Source organism: Plodia interpunctella, chromosome 11 (assembly GCF_027563975.2).
Source record: "Plodia interpunctella isolate USDA-ARS_2022_Savannah chromosome 11, ilPloInte3.2, whole genome shotgun sequence".
NCBI lineage: Eukaryota > Metazoa > Arthropoda > Insecta > Lepidoptera > Pyralidae > Plodia > Plodia interpunctella.
In genome coordinates, this window is record NC_071304.1 from 8,348,812 (window position 1) to 8,365,659 (window position 16,848).

At 36.6% G+C, this 16,848-nt stretch overlaps 1 protein-coding gene and 1 long non-coding RNA gene across 2 annotated transcripts in view; one reads left to right on the forward strand and one right to left on the reverse strand.

The window, feature by feature from the left end:
- Positions 1-14,671, forward strand: part of Myo10A (Myosin 10A) — a 101,985-nt gene extending 87,314 nt beyond the window's left edge. Inside the window, exons 24-32 of the mRNA XM_053752046.2 lie at positions 7,607-7,865; positions 8,368-8,522; positions 9,093-9,231; positions 9,802-9,930; positions 10,740-10,964; positions 11,413-11,691; positions 12,211-12,396; positions 12,976-13,129; positions 13,474-14,671. Of these exons, the coding sequence (XP_053608021.1) occupies positions 7,607-7,865; positions 8,368-8,522; positions 9,093-9,231; positions 9,802-9,930; positions 10,740-10,964; positions 11,413-11,691; positions 12,211-12,396; positions 12,976-13,129; positions 13,474-13,487 (1,540 nt within the window). The 3' untranslated portion in view covers positions 13,488-14,671. The remainder of the gene's footprint in view (positions 1-7,606; positions 7,866-8,367; positions 8,523-9,092; positions 9,232-9,801; positions 9,931-10,739; positions 10,965-11,412; positions 11,692-12,210; positions 12,397-12,975; positions 13,130-13,473) is intronic.
- Positions 14,500-16,616, reverse strand: LOC128673894 (uncharacterized). Its single transcript, XR_008405124.2, has 2 exons — positions 15,588-16,616; positions 14,500-14,861 (listed from the first exon to the last, which is right to left on the reverse strand). It is a non-coding gene; the product is annotated as an uncharacterized LOC128673894 (long non-coding RNA).
- Positions 16,617-16,848: the final 232 nt, after the last annotated feature.

Here is a 16,848-nt window from a genome sequence, read left to right on the forward strand (position 1 = left end):
TGAGAGAAAAAAAACAACCTCCCATATGTATAGTATTCCTAAAAAATATTATTATATCTGTTAAGTATCACAATATATAAATAATTATAATTAAATATTATTATTAGTTAATTGTGTGTATGTGACTAGGTACATTTGAATCTAAAAATAGTTACATTCAGTGCTATGGATGAGTTGTCACGACTTGAGCAATCTTGTTAGCTGTTATAAATTACCAAAATATTGCAACAGCGAAATGATTGCCAGGCGTCAAAAATAATGAGGTGCAAAATACCCTAGCCAACATAATCCACTAAATATCTTACTTCCACGCTCAAATTGCCCGCGAACAAAAGAATTAGAGATCAAACTTGTACAATTCGGCGGGAAATCGGTACACTAATGACGTAATTTTTCCCTTTCGATAATGATAGGCTTATGTCGTATATTTTACGATTGAAACATATCACAAATTACTTCTAAACATCATTATAAACCTTACAATGATAATATAAAACTCGCGTAATACCTTTCTTTTGATCACAATATATTGACTCCTCCAACGGTGTTTTTCCTTTGTACAATTTTAGGTTATGCAAAGCTGTATGGTTGGATTACCTAATTATCCTATTTTGTTGAGATTTCTGTGACCTAAATTGATTTATGTATCTATTTTTATTGTCAATATGTACTTAGGTCTAATTCAGTCAGATCTGCTAATGGTTTTTAGTCAGCGTCAGCGGAAGGGATAATTCTTGATTTTACAGAAGTTGACCCCAACGCCATCTATATTTTGCTCGTGCAACAGTTAAAACTCGCTGATGGCTCGCACTTACATTCACGTTCCCGCGCTTTACTATGCGTGGCATAGTCGACATTGATCATATTTTCTTTTAAGTACGACGTAAAAGTAGATGGCGTTACTGTACTTATTCATCTTATTTTGTATTTCATAAATGATCACATCATAAATTTTAAAATTATACTTAGTTCCTATCCAACTCATACTGTAATAGTAACAGTATCTTGCAGTTAAAAAAGTATTTAATAATTTATTTTAAAAAATACTTAAATTACATAGGGAAAATAAGTCTTGGTGCACTATAATACTGGGTGAGATAATTTTTATTGTTAATTAAAAGTGTTCCTCATCCTATCCTATCTAGTCTTGCGATTTATATGAACATCATGCTTCATTATTTTGCCTCTTGATAAACGTTCACAGATTCCAAGCGATACCGAATTACTCCCAAAATATCGCAATTATTAATTACTTACAAACGAGACAACTTTTACGCAAAGCTCGATGTCAAACGCTTGTGAAGATTTTAACTTACATCTATTGTTACTCGTCTTGCAATACCGTGCAATCTCAAGAACTTTAATTGCCCTGTCAGAACGAGAAATAAATTTAAAATTTGGAATAAAATATTCTCAGTGACTTAGGTAACTTAGTACTTATATATTTATTTAAATTTCTACATTGTAAAAGGGATACAAAATACATTTTTTTTAAAATATATTACTTATATGCGTTGCTATTTCTCAGAAACAGGTTAAGTATTTGATTATAAAATATAACTATTATTGCTAATTCTGTTCTGTGGGTTTTGGTATGAGTATAAAATGGAAGACCAACCAAACATGGAAATAATCCCATCCCAAGCACACTATGTGAAAGTAAATGTGATAAATGAGCAGTAATTACGTATTTCCTATGTAATTTTTAGTGTTTACATACAATTAACTTGACAACTCGCTAATAGTGACATAGATAATGTGAGTGCTAACAATCTTAAATTAGCTATAAAAAGATACAAAAAACTATGGCTATTTTATTATATTGGCTATTTTATATTCGAAAATATGCCTATTTTCTAACAAGTGAAATCATACATTTTTCTGATGCCAATTCAATAATTTATCCATATAAATTATTGAATTGGCATCAGAAAAATGATATGCATCACTGTCATACAGAGTCCATACTCTGTATGACAGTGATGCCCAATCATTGTCACGAGTCAAAAAGCGTTCCTTTAACATAAATAGTAAATTACGTAATTCATAATTTATACAATTAAAGTCATATAAAATTAACGTGTTCGGTGTTTTAAACACTTTTATGCATTTTATTTATTGGGTAGGTACCCAATGTAATCTATCTCATTTCGTCGATCAATCTCTCTCTCTCTTAAATAACCTATTAACTTTGAGGCTTGAGGTGATCCAAAGTCTACATTATAGCTTACGTTTATATAATTAGTAAATACGCAATGATTAGAATATCATTTACAAAAAGTACAGCGTCTCCGCTACATACAGTCAACTGCTTCTCAAATCACCACGCATGGCCTCTATATCGCGGTAATAGCGACCAATTTGCAATACATTTTCGTATATCTATGTGTATCGAGTGTACCCACAAAGTTATAATTTTTATTGTGCGATATATAATTGAGGGGAATGATGTTTCCACGATACACAATAGATCGCAACGGACCAGAATTAACATTGAATGAAGTCCTGTGTTTTACAAATGCTCGCTGTAGTTTTTATTCGCTAATTACAAATATTTCTGTAGGGTTACGTTTCCTTTTTATTTTGCTTTCTTTTGATTTTTCTGGATGATCCGTAAGATTTACTAATTTCTTTTAACAACTGAAGTTCACTACTTTGTTCTTCTTCATCATGACTATATTAAATACTTGTGTTTGTATTAGGTACATATTTTTCCATTTTTTAATTCCGCGCATTAAGTTTGTGTCTTTCATATTTCTATATCTTTACCCTATCTGTACCCTTTGAATGTGGGGTTTCAAACATGACTTTAGATGTCTTCATTTGAGACTGAGAATCAAGACTGAATCAAGACTCTGAGACTGAGAAATTAAATTACATCATATCATCTCAACCATAGACTTAAAATACATACGTGTTAATTTGTATAAATACAATGCCATTGCATATGACATATAATTAATTAACGCTGATTCTTGAGGTCATTTTCTTTGTGACGCGATGACCCAAATGGTTCGGAAAGAAAAGGCATTTTTTCGTAACAACGCTGTTGAGCAACTGTGTTGTCAGTTGCAAAAAACAATGCACCATAAATGTGTTTGGGAAATATGTGGGGCAGCCCTGGCGGCGGTGGTGCGGAACCTCTGTGTGTTGACTGTGAGATGTCGCAGTCGTAGTCTTCTTGCGGATTCCTGCCATGCCGTGCGCCGCCGCGTCACGGCTCAAGCATAGAGTGCAAGTATCCCATAGACAACCCTCTTGAAGTGTTGCCAGTCCTAAATTCGGAATTTCCGGTTTCCTATTTGTTTTTTTTTGTATCTAGTCATTTTGAAGACGAACTTAATATCTAGTTTCTTTTGGGGTTGTTTGGTAATTGTTTGATATTCTTACGTTTTTAGATGGTAGGATTTATAAATTTATGAATACGTATATTACCTAGAGCGCGTGTGTTGGTTAATGTGTTGTGATGTGATACAATAATGTGTATACATAATTTCGAGTGTTCGTAATGTGGAGAGAGCCGACAGCAACTCTCTTCCATTGTTTTGTGCAAAAATGTGTTTGTGGTGTCGCCGAGCGTTTTTGCCGATAACGCAACTGCAGATCGTATAAATAGGCCTTATTACAAGGGCTGTAAAGCTGTATATTTTGTAATTGATACTGCTTGTAACAGCTTTTGTTAGAATGAATGAATTAATTACTTGTTTTAATTTGAACGGTTCAACAATGCAAAAACAATGGATTTACACATAATGGATATCATGTAAATTTTAAAAACATTACCGATCTATAAATACTTTAATTATCATCTTTTTTGGGCAAAGTATTTGAATACAACTAAAATTATTTCGGCACCAAACAATATAAATATTCAAGCTTAAAAGTAGCTTTTCTATGCACAACCATAATACATAAAACACACGATATTTCCGTAAGATTTATTAAATAATAAAATAAAAAAACTAATTGCTTGCCTATATTTAAAGAATTGTGTATCTGATTGCAAATTAAAAGAACCTTGTAAAAACATATTACGACACGCGCATATCGCTTCGATAACACTATTACCTCCATAACTTACTTAACAGTGATACACCTAATAGAAAATTAGACGCGCATAATCGTCGAAATTCGTAAAGAAAGCAATGAAGTGGCTCATTCGAATGCTTTCGCCGCGGGCAGACGCACGTGTCCGGGGAGTCTCAATCGGTCGGAGGTCGCGGTCTGTCGGTCGGATGTCGGACTGGTCGCTAAGTCCAGGGACCAGCAGCGGGACAGACATGTCCGGGGACAGCCTGTCGGATGTCGGGGAAAACAGTGACGATGAAAATTCCATACTGTGAGATTTATTACCTATGTAAATTAGTTTAGTCGATCGCTTAGTGTGTTTGTGATGCTTTATTATGTACGATATTGATTGAAGTTATCTTCAAACAAATTTGGTAAGAGCTCTTATACATAAAGCTAAATATTATGATGATTTCCAAAATATACTTAAGTAGCTAATCGAATATAAGTTTAACTGTGTGAATCTTTTTCAAATCAAATAATTTATTTCGTGAACAAAAATGAATAGTAGATGTTATACATAAGAAAGAACTAAAGTTCTTTCTAACTACCCTACTATACAAAATCATATTAGATGAATTTATTTTGTAAGTAATTTGTCAACTTGTTGCCCTCATGTTTGCTGTGTCCTTGCAGGGCGTCACTTGTACTTATATATTTATGTAACAACTACGAACTTGTGGCTTGCAATTAATCTGAATCTAAGTATGGCTCGCCAAGGCATATGAAATTTATTTAAGTATGTCAAAGTTACAATATAAATTTAATAACACGGGAAAATTTAACTGTGTGCCATCATGTTAAACCGTTTCCACCAACCGTACCTATTAAACCGTCATAGTACATGGAAATTCGCGACTCAATTTATACATTAGCTTCCCAAATATCGTCATCACTCCGATTTTTTAAATCAAATTGCGATATTATTTTTCGTTATGAATAATAATAATATGTCCATATGTTATGAATAATAATATTATACCTATTACAATCGAATTTATAGTATAGAAATAAAATATAAACATAGAATTACTAGAGGCGCGCCATGAAAAATATATTCCTATCCTAGCGATGCTAATTTTATTATTTTATATTTTATTACACTATTTACCTTATTGCTTGTAAGACAATCTATATACCTAGTCTAGCCATAAATATTGTAAATATTTTATCAGTATTTATGGCCAGACTAAGTATATAAAACTCTTGCGTTACTGAGTGACTGACTGACAGACAACGCACAGCCGAAACTACCGGGCGTAGAAAGCTGAAATTTGGTGTGTTGTGTAGGGGATAGTGTATAGGAGCACTAAGAATTCCTGAAATTCCCACGCGAAACGGATTTTACTCACATAGAAAGTTGTGGGCAAAAGCTAGTCTTTTATAAGATTACACTTTGCCATCGGCGACCGAAGACAAGTGGCCGCTGAAAATATATCACGAATCATTCATTCATAAATGCGACAGTCTTACTTTCATGACTAAACCGCTCGACCGATTTTGATGAAAGTATTAGAATAGATTTTCTAATAGATAGCGGACGAAGCTACGGGCTGTGTTAACATGTATGATTTAAACAACTATTAATTATAATAAATCGGTTTTTACGCAATTTATTAATAACAATATTAAAATATTGGATTTTTATAAAGTATATTTTTATATCTCTATTTGCCTTATACGACGGGACAGGAGGATATGGAATGGTCTTATTCCAGAACGGGAACCCGAAACCACTCTTATTAATTTCTACTGCCCGTACAAAATTCTAAGACATTCAGTAGCTATATGGCTGTTGTAATAGTTACAAAACCCAGCTGGGATGTGGTTGCACACAAAAAATCGTCAGTACCTCCCAATCGTAACGATTTCCTCAAATATGGCTTCCGAGAAATCGATAACTTATAAAGTCAAATTAATTGCATCAAATTTACATCAACAATGTAACATACTTAATCGGTTTTATGAAATTGGTTAATAACTTATTAGTTCAATGAGTTGACATTGTATTATTGCCCATCATTTGATATGTAGCTACTATTGTTACTGTAGCTATAATAGCCTTAAAACTAAACTAAAATATTTAAAACTTTAATAAATACTTTTCGCGTCCAATAGTAATTTTGTTGTAGAAAGGCGACATTCTTCTTTCTAATTTAATATAACTAAAACTATACTAAGTTTATGAAAGTTGGACTTTATCGAATTAATAGAGTACTCGGATCGAAAAATATCTGATAGGAATCGAAATACAATGCACCTTCTATGACAATATATTTTCTTTATGAAACGGCAACATCCTGTTGCGGAAATCATTTGTGTATTGCACTACAATGGCGACTGACAGACGGACAAACTAAACGCATGTTAGCGCAACGCACTGCTGAACCCGACGTTGCATCGCAACACAAAATTGAACGCAATGCGCTTCCGCACTCGCGCGTTGTCGCGTTTTTTCGAATTACGCTCATTTTAATTGGCGCGTATTGTAGACAATGGAATTTGTGTGAATGGGATCTGTGGTAATGAAGTTTTGTTCCATTTGGTGCCCTTTTCACATTTTACAATTACAAAACACTCTGATTTTGTTAGTAATTAAGTTTTTAACGATGAACACTACGATGATATATCTATAAAAGAGTTTAACCAACTTACGTAATAATCCATAAAATTGTTTATTCAAACTTTACCAAATTTGTACAGAGGGCGTTTTTGTATTCAAGAAAATCTGAAAGATAAAGTACAGTACCACATATAAACTTTGGATCATCGAATCAGAACTTACTTACAGCATACAGAAATATTGCGGCCTTTGGAATGTTATATCTGTTTGCGATAAACGCAAAAACTATGGCACGTTAACACACAAAACTTTCATAAGGTTTTCACCAATAGATAGTGTGATTCCTGAGGAAGGTTTATGTATATAATTTATATATTTTTTTTACCCGAGCGAAGCCGGAATGGGCCGCTAGTCAAATATATGATAACTATTCTAAATACAAAATGGTATGGATATTCTTTTGTTTTTCTTCCTCGTCTCGCTCGTGCCTAAGTTATGGTTAAAGGAATTCAGTTTTCCGCACTCTTACGAAACATTGCGACGCACGAGTCCAATAAACGAGACACGCCAAAAGCAACAGCTTTCTAATTTTTTCCACCTGGTCATGAGGATTTGCAACAATTTAAGTAGATTAGCATGAGTGCACTTTAAATATTGGTTTCAATAATGCTGACAAATGGTCTAGACGGGGTCTAGACTCATATGTTAATCAGGTAGAAAAGTTGTTGACTTGAAATATATCAGATCTCGGAACAGAGGCAGATAAAGTAATGCTGTGGTTATTCATTTCACTATAATTACCGCGGCAAAGGACGTATAAATAAATAACGGATTTACCGCCACATTGTCTATCAGTCAGACCAAACAGAGATAGCAAGATGGTGCCGTAAAGGAAAAAAAAGGAATTTACTCAAAGCTGACATTGGCACGTTCATAGACAACCAAATTATAATGTTTTTTTTTTTCAATTTCCAGACTAGAGATCCTAAAAGCGGATTCGTCATTGAAGAGCAAAGCGAAGCGTAACGAATGGACATGGAAGGCACAGACGGACGTCGTCAAATGGCAGGCGTCGCCTCTGCGCGCGCCACTACTGCGTCTCCCCGCTGCGCTTGCGCCGCCCGCGCTGGAGTGCTTCACGTGCGTGCGGGCGTACTGCGGGGACCTGCCCCCGGCGGAGAGGGCCATGCATCAAGACCTGACTGAAGTTAAATGTGTTTACACTGTGTTGATGGTGAGTTGAGTTACTTTGAGAAAGTGTCAAATTAAACCAGTCTGTTTATTAGCTAAGTTTTTTAATGATAAAGTTAAAATCACTATCGGGAACCATTCCGATCATTACTATAATTATTCCAAATTTCATCAAATCTGCTTAGAAGTGGAAGCGTGACAGACGGACAAACATTTCATATTTTTCCATATTATAAAAACAAATTTCCCGTTGTCGCGTCAGTCTGTCTGATAAATCCGATATCCCATAAACTTAAAAACTACTGGACGCATTTTTGTACGGTTTTCACCAATGTATAATGTGATTCCTGAGGAAGGTTTAAGTGTATATAATTTTATAAGACCATCATAGTCTTACCCGAGCGAAGTTAGGACAGGCTTGTTTATAACATCAGTATTTATCGATGGATTCTCTTACGCGAAGGCAGGCTTATGCTAAACAGTGGGCGGAAGATGGCTTTTCATTCTAAATAGTTGAAAAAAACCTAACCTACCGCTTTCCCCAGCATTGCCACGCGGTGCCTGAGCTCCGCGACGAGGTGTACTGTCAGCTGATGAAGCAGACCACGTCCAACCGCTCCCCCTCTCCGGACTCCTGCCAGCGCGCCTGGCGGCTCATGTCCATACTGGCGGCGTACTTCACATGCTCAGACACGCTCAGGTATGTGGAAAACATCGCGAGGAAATCTGCACACTGGTTCACTATTTAGTTTACTAGTGTGTGTGTGGCTACTTACCGCAAGATGGCGGTAAGTTGTCGTAAAAGTCATGTCAGACGCTTTTTGCGACTGGATAAAAATCTGACTCTAGTGTATAAGAAAAAAGAAACAGATTTGGATACAAACGTCATTTGGATAGGTACTATGATAAGGGGCTGTTTTCCAACTATTCAATTTAGTTTATATACTGTTTTCTTATTATCAGAAATAAAAATTTGAATGGAGCTTGTATGGCAGTGACGTCACAAAACAGAAAACTATAAAACACCGTCATATATTTCATTTCGCTCGAATAAGCAAGAGATATATATGAGATAGAAATGTACGAAAAGAAACTGAATACTGTGCTTAACATGTGTGTATCTCATCTTGTGCACACTTTTACACCTATCTTGCTGCATTTTGTATCTCATTTAGCTACGCCAGCTCGTTACCTTTATTTTCTTTGTCTTCCTTTACGACAGAGGACAATAAAAGTCATTAATTTGTATATATTTTGTATCATTTCGCAGGCCGTTCCTAGTGGAATACCTGTCAGCGGCGGCGGCGGACCGGCGCCGGCCGTGCCAGGGCACGGCGGCCGTGTGCCTCGCCAACCTGAGGAAGACGCTGCGCTGCGGCGGCAGGAAGAACGTGCCCAGCGTCGAGGAGGTCAGTTACTATACATCCACTCCAAGGGACACACACTTTCTTGCTAACACTTTCGCCTATCCATCTGACCACTAAATTGAATATAAACCGTGTCATTTATTCTCACTACGATGCGACACATAATTTTAGATCGGGATGGATAGCCGTAGTGCGGTTAACTCTTACTTATATAATCTATGGACTAAACGGACAATGCGTTGGAGCTCTAAAATTATTAAGAGCATGACACGCCGACCAACACGTAGTTGATCGGACAAGCATAAATAAAAATTATTTTCATCCACGGACCAACTGAGTATCTGTAGGAGAGAATCTGTAATTAACATTGAGATTATTAAGAAAAAGATTAGCTACTTATATTTTTTACATTGATTCACTGTCAAATATTGTTTGAAATTATTATAATATGGTAATCAATCGGAATACTAATAATAAATCTATAATTTTCACACTTCGATCACCACTTCCATTCTGAAGGGAACACGTCGCTATTGATGGCGGTATTGAACAATTGTCTTTAATTATTTGTGAACAAAATAAAAGAAGAGAATATTGTATGACGACCGTCAGGTGACGGCGGTGTCGGCGGGGCGGTCGGCGCGCCGCCAGCTGTACCGGCTGCCGGGCGGCGCCGAGCGCGTCGTCAACACGCGCTGCGCCACCGTCGTGCAGGACATCGTCAACGAACTCGCTGATCTGGTAACTATACCTAGCTAACTCGCTCTCTCTCTCTCGCTCGTCTGAGCGTGTGCGGGGTGGTTGCAAGTGCATAAAACCCGAGAGCACCGTTAAAAATTCTTACTTCGGTGTTACCGCACTCATGTGTGACCTAAAAAGAGTTTTGACCGACGACACACAAGCACACCACCGTCTCGTACAAAATAAACCTTAAAATTATAAAGCGGGCTGTGGTTTTACAACCGACCGTCTGCTTTAAGAACGCTATTGTCGACTGTCAAGCGCCGCTCATGGCTTGTATAAACTGTTTTATGAGATTCATTTAATGAAAACTCTAAGCTTAGTAATCAATCTAAGTCATATGGCTGAGATATATTTTCCACCCACCAAATGTCAAGAAACGGACACTCTGTATAATTCAGTCATTAAAATTAGTAATAACAATAAATAAAGACTTATCAAAAGAAAATATACATTACACCGACATCAAACGATGACCAGTATAATTATGATTCCTCTCAGAACCACAGTCCCTCATATTCTTTTACATACTCTTCATTTCCATGACGACCTCGGTGGCGCAGTGGTAAAGTTCTTGCCACTGAACCGAGAGGTCACGGGTTCAATTCCCAATCGGGTCATGATTGGCCCGGGTCTTGGATGTTTATCTATATATGTATTTGTTATAAAATATAGTATCGTTGAGTTAGTATCCCATAACACAAGTCCCGAACTTACTTTGGAGCTAGCTCAATCTGTGTCATTTGTCCTGATATATTTATTTATACTTTCTTTCGTCAATTAATTCCCGATTTCCCTTTTTCCCAAAGATCGGCGTGACAAGCGAAGCGGAGCGGGCAGAGTTCTCCCTCTACTGCATAGTGGCCGGCGACGCCCTCACCATGCCGCTAGCCAGCGACGAATACGTGCTAGATGTCACCACTGAGCTGCAGAGGGCGCACCATCCCTTCTACCTCATATTCTGCAGATCTGTGTGGCACCACCCCCTGAGGACTGACGCCCCACCTCTTTATACTGAAGTTCTATTCAACCAGGTTAGTATTTACCAAGCTATGACGTCATAATTGATTCTGATCAGAGTCGCGACATTAAAATGGAATTGGGCTGGGCACCTGGCTAGAAGGAATGATGGAAGGTGGAGTAAAGCTGCAACTAAGTGGTACCCCAGAACTGGAAAACGGAGCGTAGGACATCCGGCAGCTAGATGTGGATCGATGATGTAAGGGAAATTGCTGGCAACAACTGGATAAGGATTGCCCAGGACAGAGATGGTTGGCGGAGACGGAAGGAGGCCTATGGCACCCCGTACCTCAGTTATTTACATTGTTGTCATTTAAACCCATAAAGTGCGTCAATGTTATTCAAAATTGTGCTGTGTTCCACAAGTTCCAGTAACCAAGGAAAAGGTTAAGGGTTCTCAAAATTGTCTACAATTGTAAAACAGTCACATTTCAAATGTCTAACCTAATATGGAATCCCCAGGTGGCGCCAGATTACTTGGAAGGCCTACTCCTAGTGCTCCCCGGGGGCGGAGCGCCCGGCAGCGCGGTGCTGCGCGACGCCGCGCTGGTCGCCGCGCTGCTGCACCGCGCGGCTGCGTTGCCCGAGGCCCCACACCCACGAGACTTGAAGTTCTTACTGCCAAAGCCGCTGTTGGCCTTGAGAGAGCCCAGGCCTAACAAGTGGGCCTCCTGGGTGGCGGCCGAATGGCCCGCTGCTAGGGCGTTGACCCCAGCAATGGCGAAATCTAAAGTGTTGCAGGTAAGAGCTTTATAGTCGTCATCATATCGAGTGTGTTATTGCTAACACTGGTGTCAGATTTTATCAAGTCTCCTAAAGGCATCTGACATGACTTACGATTACTTACCTCCATCCTCCTATCTAGTGGCAGGTGTGGCAGTTACATACACACTAGTGAACTAAACTTTCCACTAGTCTGCAGGTTTCCTCATGATGTTTTCCTTCACTGGAAGCAAGTGGTGGTCTATGAAAACTACTATATATGAATCAGATTGGTATACAAACTCATATGGCACGAGTAGGATACGAACCTGTGACCTTTCGATCCACAGGCAGGCGTTTTAACAATTAAACTACCACCGCTTCAGTGCAGCCTTGTAGTGATATTATACGAGCGGAAGTTTGCAATAATAATTTTATTATTCTTTGGCGCAAAAAATCCTGAACAAATTATCATTTAGTTATCTCTATTGTTATAGTACTGAACGAATTTCGATCTTTAGTTATCCTATTGTTATAGTAATATCGTTTGCACCGCAGGTGCTGTCCCGCTGGCCACTGTTCGGGTCGTCGTTCTTCGCGGTGCGGCGCGTGAGCGCGCCCAGCCTGGGCGAGTGCCGCGAACACGTGCTGGCGCTCAACCGCCGCGGCGTGCATCTGCTGCATCCCGCCACGCACGAGACCGACACGCACTGGCCTTACAGCGAACTCATCTCCACCAGGAAGGTGACTAAAACGTTTCATTATATTCTACGAAACGTAGGATAGGATACGCGTAAAACTTATTCTAGGGGAACATTTGTAATATATGATTAACTGATTGTTGAAAAGTCGAAAAATCTAAGTATTGTTATTGTATTGTTTCATGAAAAGAAGATAACTTGGTGAAACTAAAATATATATACATTCACATAAATACCTAAAACTACAAAATTTAGTTTCACAAAGTTCCAATTTTGAAATTGGATAACGCAAGAGTGTAATTTTATCAGCCAGCCAATGTATTCATTAGATTTAGTAAAATTATACGCTGACGAATAAAATTTGATATAATTAATTTGTTCCTTCTATGTAATGTGTAATTTCTGTGCCTATGTAATTTTACGACAAATCATTGCGTCAATTTTGCCCGTATTAAATTTATTAACTTTCTCATGTATCGATTTCCTCATTTAGCGTGGCAAATGGCGGATTCCGGAATACTGAATTAGGAAACGTCAAAATGAAAAGAAGTCTCTTGACTCGATGAAAATTTTACAGTTATTGTGATTCAAAATTGACATTCGAATATCTATTATCTCGCAGGTGCGGTCGGAAGACGGCACCCTGTTCCTGGACGTGAAGTGCGGGTCGCTGCTGCAGCAGCGCGTGACGCGGCTGCAGGCGGAGCAGGCGCACGAGGTGGCGCGTCTCGTGCGCCAGTACGTGGCGCTGCAGCGCGACCAGCGCCACGACGAGGGTGGGTAGTGTTCTATTCTTCCTATCGACTGTGTGTAAAGTGTATACAACTCGGGTATTATATTTCATTCAAGTCGTCAAAATGCATCTGACATGAATTTTACAACCACCACTATGTAGCAGCTACAGGTATTAATTGTATGTATATAAATAAAAGCTAAAAACACTCATTAGCGACCCGTCCCGGTTTAGCTCGAGTAAATTATACATATAACCCTTACTCAGGAATCTCATTATTGTGAACACCGCATGAAAATCCAATAACACTGATTAGTAGGTGATTTGATTCGTTTTGTTCGCGATTATTCTAATTCTATAAATAAATAACAATATCTATTGTTGCAGGATTCACCGGTTGAGCCACCAGGATGTGAACAGTAGTGCCTCAAAAAGAACTTAATGTGCAGTGTGATTATACTCCCATTTATACAACTTTACCTCATACTCCAACATATCCGTCCACTGAATCTCCAATACATCTTAGGATTGTTAAAATATATTTGATTAAAATGAGAATAGGATTGCTAGGGCTCAAAAAAACGCGCGTTCCTTTTTACCGAACCGTGTCGCATGTTATTATACTTCTATTTTCATTTTGGTCATAACCTGTTTGTAAGGAGATCATTTAGCTGTAGTTGCGAGAACATTCCAAGATTGTAGAAATATTATTCATATTCATTTTGTATTGTAATTTATATGATTTATTTTATTAAATTGGAAAATGTCATGTATTAAATTATCAATTTATTTACATAAACATGTATGTTATTTTATTGTATAAGTACTTTTATAATTTAAATAAAAAAATATATAATTAAAGAAAATGCAAAGAAAGTACTTAAAAACTTAAATGAAATAGTATTAAGTTTTATTTAAAATTAATTGTAATGCAGCATGCTCTAAACATATTTACACCGATATTATTATGGTCTTTTGTATAATGTAATGTTATTATAATCGAAACATTGTATGGAATGCGTATTATGTTATAAATAGTATCGTTTTTTCCATCATTTTTTTTTGTTAACATTCATAAAAACTTAATAATTACCACACTTCTTAATTCAGAAGTAAGTAACTAAGTATTATGTGGTAGTACTAATAAAGAAGTACACGTATTAAAAATACATATTTTATCCCTCCTTATTTTAGAATAAATATGTAATGGAGAAATTCAGTTAGGTTTTGTATACAGCAGACTTAACAATAGTAACCAAACTGCTTATTTCTTCATTTATGTATACGATATTTTCATCGCATATTTATTTGTCAAGCTACATTATTTTTGAATTGTATTTCTGTGTGCCTTACTAAGAGTCTGTCTTCCACAAATTCTATATGGAGGTGCTATTTAGTAGTAAATCATAATAATAATAATGCATAATTGATTTTATTGAATACATTCCTTAATGTAGTTGTCCAAAGACCGTAAGGTTGGAGTCATATTATAATAATTAAAGTTATGTCATTCATGTAATATATTTAAAACAATATTCGATGAAACATAATGTAGATACCAATAAAATAAAAGTTATATTTTTTATATGTTGATTTATTTGTATTTATGTCCATATATCTAACCATTACAATAAACTTCCGCTATGATAAGAATAATTCCCCGAAACTGGTATTTGGAAGGTAAGCCATAAAGTAGCTTAGCTTTAGCTAACTATCCGAAGTCGGGTAGAAGGTATATTTGAGGAGGCACATTTTGGGAAAGGGACATTATGAACCTGAAAGCAAAAAAAGTATTTTATTAAAATTGATCCCATTTAAAAGGTTCTGAAACAAAGAATACATTTTAATAATTCATACTGTAAGTTATTATATAATAATTACCCAGGTAATTTTTTTTTCGTTGATCTATGGGAATTACTTAGTATAAGTATATACTGCCTTAAAACAGCCAAGTAAAATTATATCAATACAGATACCATTTTTAATAATAGGTACATAACCATGGTACATATGTAAATTAAATGTTATTATTGTGGTTGACTTCAAGACCAAATCAAATATATAAAAAAAGTGTTCATTCATCGCACGCTTAAAAAAATGTTTTTACTACGAAGTTAATTGTCTATTTCGGTGATAATATCTGCTAATTTAATAACACGGATCCGCTTGTACGTGGGTAAACGTTTTTTACGGTTATTATTCGGTGTCCGCGTCGACTGATTTCCCGTATCTCCGGCAAATTGCATTCAATGCAAAGTCAGGGCTGCTATTAACTTGCATAATTGTTACGTCCTCATTAATGAACTATCAAACACAGAGACAAAATAATTTTAATTAAGAGAACTGCTATGGCAGTCGTCTGCCTACCAACATGTTACTCATGCTAAAGTAGGTAAAGCACCAAGCAGAAAAATGAAACATTGTTACATATAAATAAGGAAAAAAATTGGTGTATTGAATGAATTATAATAAAAAAGTAACCATTACCATATCTAACTTACCATATATATCTATCTTTTCAGCATGAAAAACTGTCTATTCCGCATCTAACATTCTTAGTTTCGATGAATACTAAAATATATCCAAGCTTAGACACTCATTAGTGATTTAAATAAATATTTTATTACCGTTTATTGTTATCGCTGTAGTACTTTCTGAAACAGGAAACACAATAATAAATGTAATACAAGAAGACAAGTACTAGAAATTTTCCCACCATAGACAACCCTAGCCCGAAGACGAGTGAATCAGCTGGCGTCAACCCGCGAAGGTTGGTGGTGGCTGGCGTTCTCACGGCATCCGCAAAATGTCCTTTGTTTACCCAAGGCTGCTGCTTAACATACCTACGTGACCCCGCGCCGAAAGCCTCTGACCAACTACCTAAGTAATACTGCCTTGAGTTCTACGAACATGTGTGGGGACGAGTCACAGACGAGCTATCGATCTGGGTACCCGAAGAAATCTTCTGCGTCAAAAATATTAGAAAGAAAAATAATCTTCAATACATACAAATAGTAACGTTCTTGCGTCTTCAATCTGCTTCTGAGAGACATACAATAAACCAAAGTTGTATTTTTTATATAATCTAAAAAGATTTAAAGAGATTTATTTATCGTGTAGTCTCAGTTGTCTTCAGAAATAACAAAAAATATTGTAATATTGTAAAACCCCACACCAATTAAACGTAAAAATTAAAAGGATATAATTCGAAAACTATTTTACGGAAACAGAATTGCGAGGACAATAATAAGCACTGCCGTGGGAAGCAAGCAGTATAGTAATAAAATGTAGCTTGAAGTTGTATCATTTACATTATGTGCAGATAACCATAAATCGTGCCGAGATAACGTATTTATAAGCAATATAAAATCAAGAAATCACTGCTTTAATTACCATGACCATATCTACATGGCTTGGACTCGATATCTATCTATCTATATCTATCCCGGTTAGGTGTAGGTATATACCTACCTAGATATATACCTACAACCGGGATATCTATAGGTACGAGTATCCCGGCGTGAGTTCGATTATCGCTCGAGTTCTGATTTTTGTCATCTCACCATTATTTTCAAAATTAGTTAATAAACATGTGTGACATGTTATAACAAAATCTTTTTAAAATGGTGTAAGAAACGAATTCCCTAAGTAAATTTCAAATCTATTTAATCAATTTCTTACAATTCAAGGCACTTTCTCTGGCAATAGACCGAACAGCCGCACCTAATAAAAGAAAACAAAAGTTTAATTCGCCGTGTCTTT